This window comes from Ursus americanus, chromosome 22 (genome assembly GCF_024610735.1).
Source record: "Ursus americanus isolate L20-20 chromosome 22, mUrsAme1.1.p, whole genome shotgun sequence".
Taxonomy (NCBI): Eukaryota; Metazoa; Chordata; class Mammalia; order Carnivora; family Ursidae; genus Ursus; species Ursus americanus.
Window position 1 is genome coordinate 22,046,084 of NC_142148.1, and position 15,683 is coordinate 22,061,766.

Consider the following 15,683-nt stretch of genomic DNA (forward strand, 5'->3'; position numbering starts at 1 on the left):
ACATCACACTTAACCGAGTTTGTGATGGTGGGTTTTGTCCTTGTCTCTCCCTCCCTTGCTCCGTGGTGAACTGCTTTCTTCGCCGTGGAACCCCCCAACACCCCCGTAAAAGGCTTGGAATAGATGCTTGTTGGTCCTGGGCACCCAGTCTCCCGTCGAGTCTCCTCACCTACATCCACATTGCTCTTTCTTGGGCAGATCTGATCAAGCTCTGTCCCGCTTTGGACCCCTCAAAGACTCCTGGGTGCTTCGGGGACAACTGCGAGGGGGGAAAACCAGGTGCTGTCACCTGGCATTAAAGGCGTCTCAGATGTGGCTCTGATCTTTCTCCCCACTTCGCCCCCACGCTCCAGCACTGAGATTCTGGGCAAAGGCCTGGCCCTTGTTTGGCTTTCTTTTCTCATCAGTTTTAAGGTGACCAAGGGTGCTTCTGAAGGTCAGGGAAACCTCAGCCATTTATTTTCTACTCACTGCTGCAAGTCTGTCCTGCTGGAGTCCCTGTTCATTTCAGGGACTGTTCTGTAAGTGTCACTCTGTTTCTCTTTTTCCCAATCCCGTGGCCCCCACCTCCTGCTTTTCCTCCCTTGTCCCCATTATGACCCACAGCCATCTTGACGCACTGCTGTCACCCGTGTTCCTTCTAGTCCCCCCTCTTGTGCCTCCCCCCCATACAGGTCCACTCTAAAATGTGTTCTTTGGGTCCTTGAATAATGTATGGATAATCCTCTGCTGGTTTTAAAATCCCATGTGCATGTTAATATTACATTTAAAGGGGTGCCTGGCTGGCTCGGTCGGTGGGGCATGTGACTCCTGATCTCGGGGTTGTGAGTTCAAGCCCCACGTTGGGTGTAGAGATTACTTAAAAAAAAATAACATCTTAAAAAAATATTACATTTTTACGGCTCTCATTCTGTCCTCCCCCCACATTGTTTTTAATGTCTATCCATGTTGCTGCGTGAACGTTCCGTTCATTGCATCAGAGAGCTGCCCGGTGCTCCACAGCATGTGTCCATCACGTTTCACTTATTCATTGTCCTCGTGACAGTAGGTTCCCTCCAACGCCCTGCTCTCATCAAGGCTGCTTCGGGGAACATCTTGTCCTGCTCCTTCTGGGCCTTGGCACAGATTTCTCAGTGCAACTGCTGAGCCTTAAGGGGTTTGCTTGTTCCCAGGTACCGTCGGGTGCCCGCCCTCCTGCATGAGTGCCCCAGTGTCTGTCCCCCACCACCCAGCGTAGGAGGAGCCCCCTTTCTCTCCATCTTTGCCAGAGTTCGGCATTCTCTCTCTCTCTCTCTCATGTTTGGCAATCTGATGAGTGTAAAGTGGCCTGTTTCTGATTTGCTTTCTGAACACCAGTGAGGTCATTCTATTGTACTTGTTAGTTGAAATTTCCCTTTTGTGAATCTCCTGTTTATATGCTTTGCCCGTTTACCTATTAGATTCTCCAATTTTTTTCTTGCAGTATGTTAGGTATTAATTCCTTGGTTCGTTTTAATACAGTAAGAATTCACCCTTTTAAAAAAAATGAGTCTTAACAAACATACGACTACACAATCACGATACAGAATGGTTTCGTCACCCCCTAGAATTCCCTCATGCTCCTCTGTGGTCTCTCTTCCCACCCTGTGCCCCTGGCAGCCACTGAGCTGTTTTCTGTCCTATAGTTTTGCCGTGTTCAGACTGCCGTGTACATGGGGTCATGTAGCATATAGCCTTCAGCAGAATGCAGCTGAGATGCACCCGCGTTGTGTGTGTATTATAGGCCACTGGTTCCTTCTCACTGATGAAGAGCATGCCATTGGATGAGTGTACTACATTTTTGTTTAACCATTTATCATTCGAAAGATATTTGAATTGTTTCCAGATTTACTAATTTATTTCTGATGACCTTGGCAGTTTTGAGGAGCACTGGTCAGGTATTTTGTAGAATGCTCTAGAGTCATGTCTAATTTCTTGAGCGTTACACCTTGAGTTTGGAGGATATCCCACTGGGATGCCCAGGGACTAACTTGCCAGAGCCAGTTACAGTGTTGTCTGCAATGGAGGTCTCACGGGTCCTGGGTTTTTGGTTTTTTGTTGGTTTTTTTTTAGAGACTATTTATTAGAGAGAGACAGAGGACACAAATGGTGGAAAGGGAGAAGCAGGCTGCCCATCGAGCAGGGAGCCTGATGCGGGGCTTGATCCCAGGACCCTGGCATCATGACCTGAGCCACCCAAGCACCCCTCACAGTTTTTACTGTGAATTCTTACTGTACTTTACTCACTCTCTTTCTCCACTCCGTACCACCTCTCTGTCTCTGTCTCTGTCTCTGTCTCTCTTTCTCTTTGTTTTCTCTCATTCTTGTTTTCTTTGTTGTTTTCAGACTCTGTTTTGGTTTCAGTTCTTGTCCAGACCATTCCCCATTGCTGGGAGCAATGATTGATGATTGATTTTGTGGTCTGTTCGTTGATCTCTGAACAGGACACCAGGGGTCTGTTCTCTATCCAGTGGGAAATGTGGGAAACTCTGATTTGTTAGTCTTTTTTTTTTTTTTTTAATAGTTTGCTTGCCTATTTGCCAGCTCAAATCAATTAAGAAAATATTGTGAGAATTAAGAAAGCATCAAAAGGAGAACAGCCCATTGAGGCTGTTGGGTTTTTGTGTTTCTTTATTTTGGCACATGGCTGTGGTTGCCGAACAGAAGCTGAAGGTTTGCAGTGTGTCTGGAGGAGTCTGGACTATTTCCCTGCTTTGTAGTGTATTAAATAGTAAGTTAAATTGTAACATGTCTTAAATTTAAGGTTTGTTTTGATTGGTTAATCAGACCTAATGGGGCATATATAAATAGAAGGAAATAAAAAATGTATAGGAAACGAAGAAATGGAAGCTCTAATTTAAATGTACTAGCCTTTGAAAAGAAAAAGAAGTACATCAACAGTACATAAACATTAGCTTAGGAAGATTTGTTTTGAATAGTTACTATTTGTTTTAACAGCTTTATTGTTACATAATTTACGTTCTGGAAATTCACCTATTTAAAGTGTGCAATTCAGTTAATTTCCGTGTATTTATTTATTTATTTATTTATTTTAAGATTTTATTTATTTATTCGACAGAGAGACAGCCAGCGAGAGAGGGAGCACAAGCAGGGGGAGTGGGAGAGGAAGAAGCAGGCTCCCAGCCCAGGAGCCTGATGTGGGACTCGATCCCCGAACGCAGGGATCACGCCCTGAGCCGAAGGCAGACGCTCAATGACTGCGTCACCCAGGCGCCCTCCGTGTATTTAAAGGGTCGTGCAACCATCAGCACAATCAGCTTCACTCCCCGTCTGCGCCCTCCTGGCCATAGGCCAGCGCTGATACCCCTCATTCTGTGTGGCTGGCCCGTTCGGGGCGTACATGCAGGTAGAATCGTGCGGTGCTCCGTCTTCGGTTAAGCGCTCCTTTGACTTAGCGTGGTGTTTTTGAGGCGTATCCATGAATGAGCACTTCATTCTTTTCAGTGGCGAATAACATTCTGGTGCATGGAGAGACCATATTTACTTACCTGTTCCGCAGTTGATGGACGTCGGGGTTGTGTCTGTTTTTTGGCCATTTTGAATAATGCTGCTGTGAGCATTTGTGTAGAAGTTTTTGCGTGGATGTACGCTTTCATTTTCTGGGGAGTATACCTAGGAGTAGAATTGCTGAGTCACATGGTAACTGTTGAGCCTTCCGGGGAACTGCTGGACTGTTTTCCCAAGCAGCTGCACCATTTTACATTTCCTCCCGCTGTGTGCGAGGGTTCTAATTTCTCTACATCTTTCCCAACCTTGTTATTTTCTGGGTTTTTAAAATTATTATTATTATAGCCATTAATTTCCCCAATGCCTAATGACGTTGAGCGTCTGTGCATTTGCCTACTGGCTGTTTGCTTGTCTTTGGAGAAATGTCTGTTCCTATCCTTTGCCCATTTTTAAATTGGTTATTTATCTTTTTATTATTGAGTTGTGAAGGGTTCTTTATATATAAGTCTCTAATCAGATATGATTTACAAATACTCTTTTTTTCTTTTCTTTTCCTTCCTTCCTTCCTTCCTTCCTTCCTTCCTTCCTTCCTTCCTTCCTTCCTTCCTTCCTTCCTTCCTTCCCCCTTCCCTTCCCTTCCCTTCCCTTCCCTTCCCTTCCCTTCCCTTCCCTTCCTTGTTTTTTATTTATTTAAAGTAATCTCTACACTTCACGTGGGACTCAAACTCAGGATCCCAAAGTCAAGAGTTGCATACTTCTCCAGCTGAGCCAGCCAGGTGTCTCTATTTTCATTTTCTTGAGGTGAATTACTCTATTTAAATTTTCGCTCATTTCTTGTACTTCCCCAGAAAAAAATCCCACCCATGGATTTTCAAATTTCTTATGTTCTCTCTCTCTTTTTTTAAGATTTATTTATTTATTTTATAGAGAGAGCACAAGCACGCACGAGGGGGAGGGGGAGGGGGAGGAGGAGAGAGAATCTCAAGCCGATTCTGCACTGAGCACAGAGCCCAGTGCGGGGCTTGATGTCACGACCCTGAGATCATGACCTGAGCTGAAATCAAGAGTCGGGCGCTCAACTGACTGAGCTACCCAGGCGCCCCTTGAGTTCCTTTTTTACCCTTTTAGTTACTTAATTAAAACTTTATACATAGTTACCATTTATATTAAATAATCTCTGTTGAAATAACCAGTGAGGTTTCTGCCCCCGACCGATACAAATGTGTATTCTTTTGTGTCTGTTTTTATTTTTTTTGACATTGTGCTTGTGAGGTCTGTCCACGGTGATGCCCGTAGCTGTGGTTCATCGCCGTTGCCTTGTCCATTCCACTGGTGGGCAGATGGGGCTGTTTCCAGTGTGGGGCTGTCACAGTGCAGCTGCGGCGAGCCTTCTTGCCGGGGCCTTTTGGTGAACGTGTGTCCACGTTTCTGTTGGATGTGTACATTCCTGCGAGGGGACTTGCCGAGTCATGGGGTAGATGGATGTTCCACGTTAGCAGATAACGCCAAATTGTTTCCCAAGTGATGCTACCTGTTTACGCTGCTCTAGTGTGTCAGGATTCTAGGTGCTCCCCATCCCCCCCCCCCAGTACTTGGTATTGGGAGTTTTTTCACTGTGGCCCCTTTGGTGGGTGTGAGCTCCATCTGTTAAGTCCCTCATCTCCCCGCTGATCTATGATACACGACCTTTGTCGTATAACAAGAGCCATAAACGTGTGGGTCTGTCCCTGGCCTCTGTTCTATTCCATGATCAGTCTGGCTCTCCTCCAGCATCACATACCATCATATTTACTATAGCTTCATGGTAAGCTCTGCATTCTAGAAGTTACATCTTATTTTCCTCTTCTTTTTCATAAATATCTGGCAACTCATGCCCATTTACTCTTCTAAAAAAAAATTTATTTGAGAGGGGAAGAGAGAGAGTGTGCAAGCCAGAGCACAAGAGCAGGGGGAGGGAGAAGCAGACTCCCTGCTGAGCAGGGAGCCCTGTGCGAGGCTGGGATCATGACCTGAGCTGAAGGCAGACATTCAACCGGCTGAGCCACTCAGGTGCCCACTTTTTTTTTCTTTTCTTAAATACACTGTTAGATTTGGGTTGCTCATATTTTGCATAAGAGTTTTGCATCAGGGCGCCTTGGTGGCTCAGTCGTTAGGCATCTGCCTTCGTCTCAGGTCGTGATCTCAGGGTCCCGGGATTGAGCCCTGTGTCAGGCTCCCTGCTCAGCGGGAAGCCTGCTTCTCCCTCTCCCTCTGCCCCTGCTTGTGTTCCCTCTCTTGCTGTCTCTCTCCCTCTGACAAATAAACAAACAAAATTTTAAAAAATAAATAAATAAAAGAGTTTTACCCCCAAATTCATGAGTGAAACTGACCTCTTATTTTCTTTCCTGATAATATTTTGGTCTGCTTTTTGTACCATAGTTATGCTGGAATAGTCTATGTAATTGGGGTGATCTGTTCCTTGAAAGTTTGGTAGCTCATACCCTACAAAATTATCTGGGCCTAGTGTCATCTTTGTGGGAAGTTGCGTTTTTTTTTTTTTAAAGATTTTATTTTTAAGTTATCTTTATATCCAGCATGGGGCTTGAACTTATAACCTGGAGACCAAGAGTCACACGCTTTTCCAACTGAGCCAGCCAGCCCCTGTAGGAAGATTTTTAACCACTGCTTCAAATTCACCAATACATAGAAGAAAACTCCAGCTTTCTCTTTTCTCCTATTTTTTAAAATTTTAATTCCAATATAGTTAACATACAGTGTTCTGTTAATTTCAGGTGTACAATATAGTGATTCCACCGTTCTATATGGTACTCGCTGCTCACCCTGCTAAGTGTGCTCTGAGTCCCCTTCCCCTGGTTCACCCTTCCCCGCCCCCACCTCCCCTCTGGTGACCATTAGTTTGTTCTCTATAGTTAAGCGTCTGGTTTTTGGTTTGTCTTTCTCTTTTTTTCCCCCCTTTGCTCCTTTGTTTCTTAAATTTCACATATGCATGAAGTCAGTGGTATTTGTCTTTCTCTGCCTGACTTAATTTCACTAGCACAATGCTCTCTAGCGCCATCCGTGTTGTTGCAAATGGCAAGATTTCATTCTTTTTTGTGAATGAGTAATATTCCAGGGTGTGTATGTGTGTGTATGTATGTATATATACACCACATCTTCTTCTTTTTTTTAGAGAGTGAGTGAGTGGTGGGAGGCAGAGAATTTTAAGCAAGCACCACACCCAGCATGGAGCCCGACGGGCTGGATCTCACAACCCTGAGCTCGTGACCTGAGCTGAGATTGAGAGTTGGACATTTAACCGACTGAGCGGCTCAGGTGCCCCTCCCTATGTTGTGTTTTTTTTTTAGTTTTTATGGAATTTTTTTTGTTTTTAAGGTTTTATTTCAAAGTAATTTCCATACCCAATGTGGGGCTTGAACTGACAACCCCAAGATCAAGAGTCATGTGCTCTACCTGCTGAGCCAGGAAGGCGCCCCAAGAGATGGTCTTCATGGATTTAAATGCATCAGTCTTTTCCTTTGTGGTTTCTGAGTTTTGTGCCAGACTTTGAAAGTTCTGGGCATGTTTCACTGTTATCTGTAAATGTTGCCTGTGAGAGAGAAAACAGTAGCTGCTGCTGCTTTTCTAAAAAGCTGCTAGGATTTTAATAAATTAGCTCACAAATAGAAAATTGCCTTCTTCCTGGCTTCTGAATGTGCTCTATGCCTTTCTGCTCCCAGACTTTGTTCACACTGCTTCCTCCGAGCTCCACTCCTGCATGTTCCCCCCACGTGCTCGTCCTGCCCTTCCATACACAGAACACTTCCCTTGCCCCATCCTCTGGATCTCATCAGGTCAGGCCCACGCCAGCTCAGAAACCAGTAAGGCTGGACGGGTTCTGTCCCCCCAAAGCAGGCGTGAATCTGTCCCTTTCTCCGGGGTGAAGGGGGAGTAGGCCTGTGACAGGATTGCAGACCTGAGGGGTCAGAACCCAAGGAGGCTTGTTTCTAACCCTGTCCCTGCTATCTTCCAGAAAGGCTTTTGGTGCCACAGTGGCCCTGCAGAGTGCCCTGTGACCCTGATGCGGGGCATGTGTGGCCAGTGCTCTGGGGGTCCCCAGAGGACGCCCACAGCCTGCCCCACTCCTTGGTCCCTTCCTTGGGACTAGCTGCAGTGAGCAGCCCTCCATCTAGGGCTGGGGTTGAGGGCATGTTCAGACAGAGTCTGTCGTGGTATTTGGGCCTGGTCAGGACTTGTTTGGGGCTGGCTCCCTCTGGAGTGGAGATCAGGGACTCATGGAGCTCCATTTGGAGACAAGAGAGGGGGTGTTTCATGGGGTTCATGGGGTTGGCTGGGAGGGCCAGGGCCTGGCTGGGAGGGGCCTGGTACTGAGGTAGGGCAGAGGCTTGTGGGAAATTGGGCGCTTCTCAGCCAATACATGGTCCTTTTAGTGCTCAGCACTCCCTGGGTTCGGATCTCGGACCTTTGCTGTGTGCTGTGGTTGGCTGGCTATGGGTGACCTTTAGGGAAGGCAGCAGGATCACAGCGGGCCCAGCAGCTGCTCCCCGACCTTTGCTAGGGTCTAGTGGGATGTGTCTAGCCCAGGTCTGAGCTCTGGGGGGATCTAGAGGCTGGGGTCCAGCCTTCCCTCTGCCCCAGATCCACCAGGTGACCTCAGGTAGTCCCTGCCCCTCTTAGCTATCTGTTCTTTCAACTAGTATTTCTGTTCCTCTTGTGCCCCGGGTGCCGTCGTCAGTGTCCCCATCATTCAGGTGTAACAGAGATCCCAGCCCTGCCCACCTTGTGTGCCATGTGAAAACCGGTCACGTGGCTGAACTGACCTTGCAGATGCAGAGGGCCCAGCCTAGAACACACGTGGTGGCTGCCTGGAGCCGACCTCAGCGAATCCCTTAAACCCGTTCATGCCTACCTTCTCCTGGAGCTTCTGGGATGCACCCTCCTCCCTGTTCCCAGAGCCTCCCTGTTCTTCCAGGAGCACCTGGCTTTCCAGGAGCATTGAGGTGTTCCTGGAGATCCAGGCTCTAGTCCTGAAGCCTGGGTGACCTTTACCCCTGTCTTCCCGGTGCCCCAGAACCCCCCATTGACATATGTGATTCCTGAGGGTCCTCCCCACTTGGGTCTCTCTCTCGAGGACTGTTTCCTGAAGGACCTCTGTCTGCCCCCCACTGCTGGTCTGGTCTCAGGGAGCCTTTCCCTGGCTGGGAGGAGGTGGGGGTCTGGGCAGCCACTAGGGACAGGAGAGGGCAGGTGTTTAGGGACTAGGAGCTCCTCTGTTTCACCCCAGCAACAGACGCATAGACCCAAAGCGGTGCTGAGACTTCTATTCGAGATTCTGCCTCCCCTAGGCCCAGTATCCACCCTCCATGCATCTTCTGGATCACATTCCCGGTGGGGTGGCTGGGCAGGGCACAGAGGAGGGCTCTGGCATCCTGTCCTCTCAGAAGGGACCTTGCTGAGCTTTGTGGCAGTGGCAGTGGCTGGGAAAGAGCTGTCATGCCCTGCGTGGGGGTGCAGTGAACTTGTGTCCGACAGGACACAGGGCCCATCCCGTGGGGAGCAGCCATGAGACCCAGCTCCCGAGAAGACAGTCCTCTCTCGGGGGGCGGGGTCATGGTGGAACACCGGGCTCACGTTGGCTGTGCGCCCCTTGCCTGGCACTGCACGCTCTCAGCCTGTTCCTCCATGGGAAGCTGGGCCCCTAGCCGCTCAGAGGGAGTATCCCCTAAGAGGGTCCTGTGGGGTCATGGGCATGGAGCACAGTGAATGTGGGGAGCAGGAGAGTGGGGCAGGGGCCTGGGCATGGGGGGCTGGGGAGGCCTAGTCGTCCTTGTCCTTGGCACCATGCTTGAGGATGCGGGTGAACTCCACGTAGTTAAAGTTGCCTTTCTTATCAATGGGTGCCTCTCGGTACATCTCGTCCACTTCCTCGTCTGTGAAGCGGTCACCCATGGTGGTGAGCAGCTCCCGAAGGTGGTCCTCGTGGATGAAACCTGGGGGCAGGGCCAGGACAGGGACTCGGGCTGGGACACGCCCACACTCTCCCCCCGCGGCCCCCCACCAGTCCTCGCAGACCTCGTAGTGGGTCTCCTGCCAGTTCAAGCTCCCCGGGGCCCCAGAGGGAGGGTTCTGCAGTGTTTCTGTGGGGTCCTTGGGGCTCTGCGTGTGGGGGCTGGATATGTTTTACTTTGACATCAGCCCTAGAGTTCCACTGCCCAAGTTTGCATGCTCACCCTCTTTCCTGGCTGTGTGACCCTGGGCAAGTTATTTAAGCTCTCTGTGCCTGTTTGATCTGGAAAATAGGGATGAAAATACGCCACCCTGGTAGGGACCATGAAGGTAATTAGGAAATGTTCTGAATTGGGCCTGTGGCCGCCGAGAAACACTGAGGTCACTGTCGGCATCACGCTGGCCTATCCCCAGGACAAACTAGCTGTGGGACAGAAGTCCTTTGTAAGGTCTGGGGGTGGGGGCTGGTTTTTGCACCTTGTTGGCCAGAAGGGCCTGGAACAATTTGGCTTCTGGGAAGGTCTAAAGTGGAGGCAGTGTGCTGGGCCAACAGGTGAGCTCAAGATGTGGGAAGCCTTGATGGATGTGGGCTGTTGGGGTCTAGCATCTGGGGGAAGAGAGCAAGGACACAGCTTAGTTTTTCTAGTTCCAGCTGCGGAAACCAACAGATGGGGGATTAATGTTCTGGCCTTTGGGGACACGGGCCCTGAAGTCCCAGCACAGCCCAGCCCCACTTGCATCCTTGGGGGTGCCCTGGGTGAAGCGCTCGACCCCAGGCCTCCAGTGGGAGTCTGCTGACCTGAGGCCTCCTCGTCGAAGCAGGCGAAGGCGTTTCGGATCACGTCCTCAGGGTCTGTGCCATTCAGTTTCTCCCCAAACATGGTGAGAAACATGGTGAAGTTGATGGGCCCTGGGGCCTCGCTCATCATGCCCTCGAGGTACTCGTCGGTGGGGTTCTTTCCTGTGGTAGGTGGGACATTCCTGCTGTCATTGCCCTGTCACCTCCCGCCTCCCTGTCCCTTCCCTTCGTGGCCCGTGAGAGTCCCACAGGCAGGAGACAGGTTCTGTAAACTGTAGAGTGTCTTGCCGGGGTGGCCAGCGTTCTGACTGCTCCCTCCCCTGGGCTCGCCAAGCCTCCTTGACAAGTTAAGGCCTGTGGTCCAGATATCCACGGCCTCTCGGGTGGAAGGGCCACAGCGTGCTGGCTGCCGCGGCGTCCACTGCTCCACCTGCCGTACTGCATTACCCTTCACCACGCTGCGAGGTCACCATTCTCACCCCCGCTTCACAGGTGTGGGACCTGAGGCACAGAGGCCAGGTGACTTATCCAAGGTCACACGGCAAGTAAGAAGTGGAGCCTGCATTTGAACCTGGGCAGCTAGACCCCAGATTCCAGGCAGAGTTTTGAAAGTGGTTAAACCAGTGAGCTGTGGTGTCACAAAGACTGGAGTCTGGATCCCAGCTCTGTGCTTTCGTGTCCCCTGCCTCTTAGGACAGTTGTCAACATGGCAGCACCAGTGGTTGTAAAACGCACGGGACAGCAGGTGGCCTGGCCCGGTGGACTCGTTAGCTGCTGGGTTCAAATTCCGGCTCTCCCACTTAGTGGTTGTGTGACCTCAGGCAAATTATTTCACCTCTCTGAGCCCCTGTTCCTCATTTATAACGTGGGAATGGTAATCCCATCTACCCAGTAGGATGGCTTTGAGATTTACGATGCCTTGCAGCTGCTGCTGCCGCTTTTATTTGCTGCTCTGATGTTTTAACCGGAGGATGATGTTCTTAACCAGAAGGCCACGACTGACCTGTGGCCCCACAGACAAGAGCTACAAACAGGAATGCAGGTTTTTCTGGGTAGATGCCTGGGGTCCGATGTCAGCCCCCCAACTCAGGGTCTCCTGGTCCTCCCACCGGACTTCCTGGGCGTATACACGAGGACCTCAGTCACCACTGCACAGGAAGGGAAATGGGCAGAGTGGGGCTGCCCTGCTGTGAGGGGCAGGGCCAGGGACTCACTCGGGCCTGTCTGGCCTCAGTGCTTGGGCTGGGGGCTTCCTCTCTCCGCCAGCCAGTGTCTGACCTGGACGAAGGGCCTGCCAGGAACTGGGACTGGGGGTGGTATCTGTGGCGAGCACAGGGGAAGGCCGTGGGGGCAGGGCCAGAGACCTGGGGGGGTTCCTCATCTGAGCAGTGGTGAATTGTATGAGGTTCCTGAGCCCTTTCAGCTCTAGGATTCTGATTGTGGGGAAGTCGTGGGAGTCAGAGAGGCTCTAAGACCTCATGTGGGTGACTTCTGAAGTGGGGCACTCTGGCCTCCCCTCCAGCCTCAGTTCGCCATCCATACAGTGGAAAGTCTGTGCAGTTCCAGCTTTCTTCAGTCGCCCATCCTTTTCTTTGAAGTGCAACCAGGCAGCTCAACCACAAACCTGCCTGAGGCGGGCCAGCTCTGGAGTGAGCCTGTCTGGGTTCGGATCCAGTGGCCCAGCTGCTCTGTGCCTCAGTTTCTCTGTTCAGGGGAGAAAGTACTGGCAGCTGCTCCCCAGGATGGGTGCCACCTGTCCCTCCACGGAAGGACTCCCTATGCAATAAGCAGTCCCACTGCGGGCTCCAGTTGTAACCCCCTCGGGACCCACTTAGACCCCAGCCACTCCCGTCCCTGCTCACCCATTGAGGCCAGCATGTCATGCAAGTCCTCCTTGTCAATGAAGCCATCTCGGTTCTGGTCAATCATGTTGAAGGCCTCCTTAAACTCCTGGATCTGGGACTGGTCAAACATGGCGAAGACATTGGATGTGGCCCGCTGTGGCCGCTTCTTGGTGGTTTTGGCCTTGGCCCGCTTACTGGACATCTTGGCTTCAGGTGGGTGGGGCTTCCCTGCAGGAAGTGGGTGTGGGGGTTAGAGCCTATGACCCTGGGCCTGGGAATCTTCCTGCCTCCCCCAGACCCGCTGTCAGTGCCTGGGCCTGGCATTCAAGGCTTCCCACAGGCTTGGGGCTCCTGTCACGCAGCTCGTCACAAAAGCAGACAGGCGTGGGCTCTGGGATCGTAAACAGCTTCTCTACCTCTCTGAGTTTCCTCATCTGGGAGCGGGGACGTGAGGAATGCCCAGCAGTAGGGAATAACTGACTCTGTGCTGGAGAAGCCCCTGGAATGGGGCCAGGCACAGAGAAGCTCTTTCTGCTGTGGCTGTTCGGGTAAGCCACTCAGGACTGGGTTCGGTGCCAACCTGTCCTCGCTTTCTCTCTTTTAATCCTTTATAGCATTTACACTGAACATCTCTCCCCTCCAGGTGACAAGGTGGGTTGAAAGTGGGAGGCTGCGAGGCTTCATGGCGGCTCCTCCTGCCCGCAGCAGTAAGGAGCTAGATGGGCGGCCCTGCATTCCTGACATTCTTGTCATGTCCTCCTCCTCCTCCTCCCTCCTCTCCATCCCTCTTTGCGCCCTGCTCTGGATGTTCTGGAAGGCATATGCTCTGGGCATTCTCCCCTCCCCCAGCCGGTCCACACTTGATCAGCCCCTAAGGTAGGCGAGAGATCTGATTTGTTCTCACTCTTCCATGCTTGTAGGGGCATGACGCTCCCCCGGGCTGAGAGCCCCAGCTTCTTGTCACCCTTGTCTAGCTAGACCTGGCCTCCTAGCTTCCAGCCAGTCTCTCCCATCCCATAGAGACCCAGACCTGTACCACCTGTCATTTCACCTTGAAGCCCTTGAAGGTTCCTGGAACAAGTCTGGGCCGCTGAGCCTGGCGTTCAAGACCCTGTGTGAACCCCGTCCAACCTTTCTCTCTGACTGTGGCACCCTTCACCGTGTCCTTCTTGCCATCTGTGATTCTGCCATGCTGGACCTCTGGATGTTTTCCAGATAACCCCAGACTTTCCTTCTTGGTCCCTCACCCCAAATGCCCTTCCTTTTCCAGCCTAGTTCTTGAGACACCCCCTTGGGGAGCAGTTCCCACACCCTTGCTTTGACAGTAAGCCCTTAGAGGTCTTTCTCTCCCTCCCCTGATTTACCAATAGGCTAATAGATGATTGTTTAATGAATGGCTGTGAGGGCAACTGCAGCCAGTCTATTGCCCCCACTGCACAGATGGGGAAACTGAGGCACAGCAAGGCGTGCTTTCCCTGAACCCCTGTCAGGGCCTGTGGGGCCTATGTCCCTGAAGACCTAGTGCCGTGTGCCCCTCAGCTGGGGCAGTCGTGGGCCTGGCTGAGGCCCCAGGACTACTGCCCACCCCCTTTCTTCTCTGCCCTGAGCCCTTGGTTGAGGGCCTGCCTCCAGGAAGCCTCTGCCTGTTTTTAGCCCCAAATTGTGTGGTTGTGAATGTTCCTCGACGATCTCCAGGCCTTTATAACCCATGACCCTGTTCCAGTCATTCTCCGACTTTGGTCTTCGAGCTCTTAAACCCTCAGCAGGGATCCTGGGCAGCCCCGGCCCTTCCCTTCCACAGGGCCACAGCTGCCTGTAGTCATGACACACAGGCTGCTGTGTCCCACTGGCCTGAGACACACCTGGCCCTGGGTGATTCTTCGTGGTTCAGGGTGGGTAGACAAAAGCCCTTCTCAGCCATGACCTGGGTCAGAGCGGGATGGTGGCATCAGCAGGGGTTTAGTGTTTTGAGAGGCCCAGTCCTTCCCTGAGCCCATTGTTCACCAGGAACTTTGACTCATGGCCCCTGGGGAAGGCAGCCAAGTAGTCCACGGCCATGAGAGGCTGTGATGGTTATCACTATTGCCACCACCCTCCTGTCTGCACAGCTCCAGGGCAGACTCAGCCTGGAGGAGAGAGGACCCCACAGCCAGAGGCAGGAATGGCTAGGATCTCACCCACTGCTGTGATCCTGGCTGGACCCTTCTGGCTTCATGGCCCCCCCCTCCCCACCCTCTTCGCTCCAGAGGCCATGACGTGGCTGAAAGCACTGAATGTAGGATTTGTCCACCCCAGCAGTCTTGGGAAGCAGGGTGAGGCCCACCCCCCACCTCACCTGTGCAGTTTAAGAAGTGATGCCCGAGAAGGGAAGTGGCATGCCCATGAGAGGGATAGAGTCCAACAACTTGGGCTTGGCTTGGGTCAGTGAGTGGTAATGGCCAGCCCTTGGTGTCCTTGACGCCTGAACACAGAAGGAAACACGTCCTAAGAGGCTCATGGTGGGCCTACTGCAGCTGAGGGCTCGGTGTGACCAGAGGCAGTTTCTAGGCTTGGTTGAGGAAATGGGGTCAGAGACTGGCTAGGTCCTTAGCCCTGGAGCCATCCCCTCCTGCTCCTGGAGGTCCTAGACACTAGGGATCAGACATAACTGGTGTTTGGACTGGCTGCAAATAGGTGCCACCTCCCCCCTTCTGGTGCCTGAAATCCCCCCACCCCCCGTAACAGCAAAGACAAGGCCAGTGTCCTCCCATTATCTCTTGGTCCCTATGGCTGGTAGTGACAGGCACCTTGCTAGGAAACTCACCTCTGCAGCCGAGTTATTGATAGACTTATTCCTGAGGGCAGCTGGAGGGCAGGAGAGGAGGAGCAGGGACCGAGGTCCCCCAGCCCAGGTCTCTGTCCAGCCCCCAGAGCGCTCAGCAGACCCTCCCCACTCAACAGGCACGGTTGGGCAGATGGCCCAGTACAGGGAAGCCGCAAGTGCCAGCACAGAGTGCTGGTGTATATGGGGTGGGGTTACCCCAGTCTCCATCCCTCTCTCCTGCCCAGGAGTTCTGGGGGAGTCGCAGGGAGCCTTGCAGGGCTCAGTTTCCTGCCTGACACACATGCGCTTACTGGGGCAGGGGACACCGGTGACCACAACCCCCTCCCCTCCTTCTGGGCCGTCCAGAGCTCCGGGCTCGGCGTCTGTAACTCCGTAGCAAAGGGGCAGGGCCCAGACAGAGTTCCCTCGCCAGAGGACCACCAGCTGCCCGAGCTTGGAACAGTCTCCCTGCGGCCCACCCCCGGCCAGAGACCCCGTGTGACCCGCAGCTCGCAGCCCCAGCCCCATGAGGGCTGTCCTTGCTGAGACCCTCCGGTGTCCCCGTCCATGGGGCCGTCACACCGCCGCCTCTAGCCCCTCGCGGCCACGACTCCCACCTGGTGCGGAGAAGGCGCTCACTCGCTCGCTCGCTCGCTCGCTGGCTGCGCGGAGCCGGTGCGGGGCCGCGGGCCGTCGGTCCGGCTCCGGGCTCGGTGGGCGGGGCGGCGCGAGCCTTACAAGGCAGAAG

General features: G+C 52.5%; 1 protein-coding gene across 2 annotated transcripts; it reads right to left on the reverse strand.

The window, feature by feature from the left end:
- Positions 1-8,788: 8,788 nt before the first annotated feature.
- On the reverse strand, positions 8,789-15,683 carry MYL9 (myosin light chain 9). 2 transcript variants are annotated; one of them, XM_045804544.2, is made up of 5 exons: positions 15,553-15,628; positions 14,468-14,593; positions 12,151-12,360; positions 10,289-10,450; positions 8,789-9,473 (listed from the first exon to the last, which is right to left on the reverse strand). In XM_045804544.2, the coding sequence occupies exons 3-5, from the start codon at positions 12,332-12,334 to the stop codon at positions 9,301-9,303; spliced, it is 519 nt and encodes a 172-aa protein (XP_045660500.1). In that variant the 5' UTR covers positions 12,335-12,360; positions 14,468-14,593; positions 15,553-15,628; the 3' UTR covers positions 8,789-9,300. The 2 variants fall into 2 exon arrangements, with proteins under 2 accessions (XP_045660500.1, XP_045660501.1); XM_045804545.2 differs by lacking the exon at positions 14,468-14,593 and having other exon boundaries at positions 15,553-15,683.